We start from the raw sequence: 5988 nt of genomic DNA, 5'->3' as shown, positions 1-5988 counted from the left end.
ATCTGCAGAACATCCTCCACAACTAAGAGATTCAACACATGAGATTGTATTGAAATGAGGTGAGTACAGATATACAAGCTGCCTTGCTTAAATAGGGAAGAGAAGGGTGGAAGAGTTGACAAGGTTTACACACTCATCTCAACCTGGAGAATTTAGAGTCTTATTTGAATCTACAATTATCCATCTACCTAATAAATGTTGTTACCTAAGTTAAACTCAAGTAAACTGTAAATAGTAAAAACCATTTACTCCAACACTTTCTTCCATCCAATGATATGTGCTCACATGCAAGATGACACATTTATGATTCTCTCAAGGAAACAATTAGGACACTCTCCACATAATGTAGGCACAAATTAATATTTCATGTATTTTTCTTTAGAAAATAATTAACCTCCTAAATTTTGCCTAGATCTAACTACTTAACACGAGGATTAGATAGAACTTATTTGGGTTGATCAAATTAAAACAAGTGGTTTACTTAAGGAGTACATAAATATGATATTAGATTTCTTGTTGCAATAAATTTTATGTATCGTGTATCATTTGCAATAAAACATTCTAAACTATATACTATGTTCAACATCCCTTTGTAGAAAATAAAACAGTCCATGATCCATGTTGTAGCTAATGATGCAAATAAAATAGAGACGTGTCATATTGGAGGATTTTAAATTTAAGTTTTGTGACTTTAATGGTTAGTCCATTATCTTTGAAGTGTTTTATCTAGTTGGAACATTGTAGTTTTAACTGCAAAATATCAAAATTGATTTCTATAAATTATCATGTTGGTGGACGACTGCCACAATCTCTAAGGAGTTTGTAAAACATTTTCAATCTTTAATAATATATAAAAGTTCAAGTATAATTAGAATAGAAAACATTAAAAACTTTATTATCAAATTGTCATGATTATGGTGTACAAAAATGTTATAAACTTATTTTCTAAATAAGTTGAGGATCAAAGGTTCCTTTGAAATTTTCAAATAATAAAATTTAATATTTGATTGATTTATATAAAATTTAAATATACAAATATATTTTTTTTATTGTAAATATGACATAACTTAAAACATGTTACTCTTATTTATACTTATAATGAAGAATTGGAATTTTGTAACTTACTCCTTGTTCTCTATGCCACTCACATTAAAAATATCTTAACAATTTAATATAACTTTATACAAAAGGGTTTAGGGTCCCTTCAAAACCTATTTGTTTCATAATCAGAAAATTTATACAAAATGAATTATTTAACATTTGTTTCTCATTCCATAAATACATATACATATTTTAAAAATAATAATAAATATTTGTATTATTTTTAAAAATTATAATATCACATATGTTTTAAACAATAGATCGAAGAAATCACAAACACACTTTTTATTATTCATAGAGTAAATATTCACTCAAATTTTTGGTTTTTCCCTTCACATATATCTTATTCCATACATTTATCCTTCATTATTCCTCTTAATAGGAACATTAATAACTCTTATATATCTACATCAATAACTCTTACATCTATTTCATTTGTGGTATACATAATTGTATATCTATTGACAATGACAATTGTTAATAATAATGATGTTGAATGAGGTACTTATCAAGTTTTACTGAGTGCAAAGTTTGATGCCCCATATTAAGAAACTAGAGCCTGAAGGCGACGCTCCAACAATGCAAAATTGTCATCTCTCTTGAGCAAACTGAGTCGAACATAACGTTTATCTGCTTCAAACACACTGGCATTCCGTCCAATGATGCCTGCTTTCCTAAGCACCCCTGTGCAATCGGTCTCCTCCTCCTTCTCACATTTCACCCATGCATATGCTGAAAACAAATTATGTGTGAGTTTTTTATGAATCATATTCCATAATTCTTATAGAAATATTAAAAATATGATCCAAAATATTGATGCAGAAATTTATACAATAGATTTTAAAAACAACAACAATCCAGATAATAAATTATGAAAAACTGATATCAATTAACATCTCAATCTACTTACCTGGTGAGGGGCCAGTGACCTTTTTGAAAAAGGTGCAGTAACGAGGCTCCAAACTCTGGAGAGAGAAACGATGAGAGCCACTGAAAATTTTCTCCAGTCTTTGCCAGCGGTTTCTCATTACACTGTATGCGTAGTGGAAAAGCAATTGCTTTTCATCTGTGTGTCTCTTTTCCATTTACTTTTTCTGTTTGTAACCATTTACAATTGCTTTTAATAGTATGGTCGTTCGAAGCTGCGTATCGTGCGATACACCCAATGTATTTTCTTCAACATAATCGTACATCCTCTCGTACACATCGTAGTCTTCTACAATGGCCCACCTTCAAAACCTCTCAAAAGTTTCAGAATTCTTGCTTATGTTTTCACATTATTCAAAGAAACAAGATATAATTTCATATTATCATTTAAATAAAACAAACTTTAGTCATTTTTGTTTCTGGATTAAATTATATAGTTCTTCTTTTATCAATGTATTCTATTTTCTTTAACTTTTTAATGATAAATGGTAGAAATAAAAAAAAATTATACAGTTTAATTTTAAAATTAAGCAGCTTTTATTTTTAGATTAGATTGTGTAGAAGTTTTTCAATTAACATTTGCGATCTCAATCTTTAATTATTTTATGTTTTTTTAACATTTTTTTTAATGTTGATGATGAAAGCGAAACATGATAAATGACTTCTACACATTTTAATCAAAAACAGTTGTAAAAATATACTGCAAAACTTCTCTAATGCGAAAGAGAAAGTAAAAATGGAGTTTATACCCGAGCCTGGATCCTGCGTGGCCTGTGACCTTGGAGAGGGTGAAAAGCATAATATCTTCACTGGCTGGGCGTGGGATTCCTGTGTAGTGAGGCCAGTAATAGGCATGATCATATATATCTTTTACGTTCTTACTTGTCAGAACGCCTTTCTTCAACAGGCCATCTGGGTTGTTTGGAGATGTAACAAATTCAATGAATGTAGACGAATTAAGAAACCCTGATTTTTTAACCCAAACTCTCGCATCTCCCTTCCACACATAGTCGTTTGAGTCGAACATTTCTGTTTGATATCGATATGGCTGTACAAAAATCACATATATTAATTAAAAATATTCCTGAAACTAATTACAATTTTCATACAGCAACTATTATTACAATTTCTTTTCCTTCGAAATAAGAAAGAGATATAGAATGTCTTAGAAAAATGAGTGTTCTAAAGAACTACTTAGAACGTTGTGTTTAAACTGGCCTATTTAGGTATAAATCACCTAAACAAATCTAAAATGAAAAGAAATGAAGCTATTTTACCCCGTAATATGGAATGGCTGCGACCACTTTTGAGGGGTTTCGAGCATGAGCCTGGGAAAGGCTGTAAACTGCGGCATTGATAAGCTGGGTAGAACCTGTTCCCAGAACAATATATCTGCCTTTTGTAACTGCGTTTCCCACCACCTCATGAAGGGCACGAATCTGTTTCTCTAACTCTGGAGATGTGGCAGAATATTCTAAAGCGTTGTTTACGTCGTAGCTCATTCGGTACCAGGCCGGTACTACAGTTACTCCTGCTTCTGCATTTGCAATCCAGAATGGCTCTAAGAAAGTAGGATCTCCTCTGTCATGCAAACATTGGATAATAAAATTTATTAGCAAACGAGAGGTATTGATGAATACTTAAGAAAATGAGAGTTATTAAATTTAAGAACTAAACATGTGGTCAATTTCATTTAAGATGGCTAAAGAGTTTGCTTATGATATCATAAGATGAGTACTTGCTTCAAATGATAGTAGATAGAGGTGGAAGCTTCTAAAACATTTCAATATAAAGATAAATAGCCTTTAATTCACATGGAAGTTTAGAATTATCAGGGAATAAATAAATTAGTTACAAGTAAGTTAATAGTTCGATTGTAAAGCATTTTAATAACAAATAGATACTCTTAGGTTTGAATTTTAGTTGGTCTTTGAAAAAAGTTTAACAAATTTGTATTAAAGTCAAATCAAGATTAAGAATCTTGATCATTCATACTATGGCTTAAATGCAGTATTGGAAAATGAGCCACACTTAGACCATAGATAAACTAGTCAAAATTAGGCTAGTAGCTTGGTGATAGAGCATCTCAATTGCAAATAAGTGATTCTAGATTTGAATCCTAATTGGTCTATTAAAAATGTTGAACAAATTGATATCAAAAGTCAAACCAAGACTAGGAATGTAAAGCCCTTTTAGTATGGTTCAAGGAGGAGTTAGAAAATGAGTCACACCTAGACCATAGACGTTGTGTTCTATAAAAATTGTTCAACTTATTATTAGAAGTAAACCAAGCCTAGGAGTCCTAAACATTGACAATTTGGGTTCAAGAGGGGGTATCAAAAAATTATCCCTTTCTAGACTATAGATGGACTAGTCAAAAGCAAGTTAGTACTATAAAATGATTATAAATCAACCTAGTACTAACTTATAGAAGAGAGCATGACTAATTTATTCAAGTTAGTACAAGTCAAAAGTAAGTTAGTACATTATAACTCAAATAGAAGAGAGCATGGCTAATAAATCAAGCTAGATTATAAATAAGTTAATAAAAGTCACAAATACGCTAGATTATAACTTACAAGTCTATAAATAAGAACTAGTACAAGTCACAAGTACTAACCTAATACTAACTTGTAAGTTAGATCTATAAAAGAGAGTATGTCTAATAAATCAAGCTAGATTATAAATCAACTAGTCATAAATAAGTTAGCAATCTAATGATAGAAAAGAACATGGGTAATTTGTTAATGTCCACAGCACAATTTGAAAGGAAGTTTGAACAGTGAAATTTATTGTAACAAATAGATGACCCTAGATTCAAATCCTTCATAGATGGCCCTAGATTCAAATCCTCAATGACCTATACAAAAGTTTCAATATGATATTAGAACTAGACCAAAGCTTAAAGCCAAACAAAAAAAACTAGGAGCCTTGAATACCAACAATGTGAGATCAAAAGTGGGTATCGGAAAATCATCTATACTTGAGACTTTAAGATGAACTAGTGACAAGCAATTTAGTAATCAAATGGTAGAAGAGAGTGTGACTAATTGGTTGGCGTCCACCACACAATCTGAAATGAGGTGTGAACAGTCAGGTCCAGTGTAGCAGGGATTACATTCACAAACGAAGGATCCATTATGATCTGTTAGAAAGGTATCCACAAACACATAACCATGGCCAGAGCACTGGTACTGTGCTGCTACTGCTTCTGCTTCATCTGCAGCTCTTCTGCTCCACCCCCTATTTTCACTTATTAACATTCTGCCCTTCCTATTATCACCGCCCAACAAGCGCCCATGATCTGAGGGGCGAAGAAGCAAGTAGCCATTAAGGAGCAGGGAAAGCAGCAGCACCACGCTGTACCATATGGGTTTTTTCGAACCACTTGGAGACTGGTATTGAGGCATCATATTGTTTCTGTAAATGATTTTCTTGGCTTACAATGAGTCCATTTTTATACTAATGGTTTTACAGTCCAAATTTTAGACTACTACTTTAATTGGTCAAAGGTAATCCCATATTTATTTTTATTTTTTTAAATGTTACTTGATTCGTTTGTATTGCATTGTTTACAGATTTGTTCAAGAAAGAAATCAGATCAAAATTCAATTGCAGACACGGCTCCTAAGTTTAGAGTGTGGAATAAATTTGATTGAAAGAGTTAGTTTTCAACCATAGGCTTGAGTTTTTTATAATAGATAGGTTTTCTAATTCAATTGTACTTATTTTTCAGTCAACCTTTTGAAAGTTCATTTCAAGAATTATTTTAATAGTGGACATAAATTTTCTATTTTCTATGTAGATTAGATAAGGTTGTTTCTGAATTTAGCAGTATTTGTTTTTCAGTTAACTTTTTGAAATTTCATTGGTTTAGTTATTTTCAAAGTATAGTAAGTATGGGTTTTATGTCATCCATGTGAATCAGACAAGATTGTTTCTGAATTCAGCTGTGTTTAT

General features: G+C 31.5%; 1 protein-coding gene across 1 annotated transcript; it reads right to left on the bottom strand.

Moving 5' to 3' along the window:
* Window positions 1–1597: 1597 nt before the first annotated feature.
* On the bottom strand, window positions 1598–5438 carry LOC131875987 (tryptophan aminotransferase-related protein 3-like). Its single transcript, XM_059220739.1, has 7 exons — window positions 5076–5438; window positions 4761–4888; window positions 3306–3609; window positions 2778–3076; window positions 2207–2331; window positions 2012–2167; window positions 1598–1833 (listed from the first exon to the last, which is right to left on the bottom strand). Exons 1-7 carry the CDS (start codon window positions 5436–5438, stop codon window positions 1646–1648), a joined length of 1563 nt encoding a protein of 520 aa, XP_059076722.1. The 3' UTR covers window positions 1598–1645.
* Between the last annotated feature and the right edge of the window lie 550 nt (window positions 5439–5988).

The sequence above is a fragment of the Cryptomeria japonica genome, chromosome 5 (assembly GCF_030272615.1).
Source record: "Cryptomeria japonica chromosome 5, Sugi_1.0, whole genome shotgun sequence".
Lineage (NCBI taxonomy): Eukaryota > Viridiplantae > Streptophyta > Pinopsida > Cupressales > Cupressaceae > Cryptomeria > Cryptomeria japonica.
The sequence above is the reverse complement of the archived record's forward strand: the minus strand, read 5'-3'. Positions and strand labels throughout refer to the sequence as shown.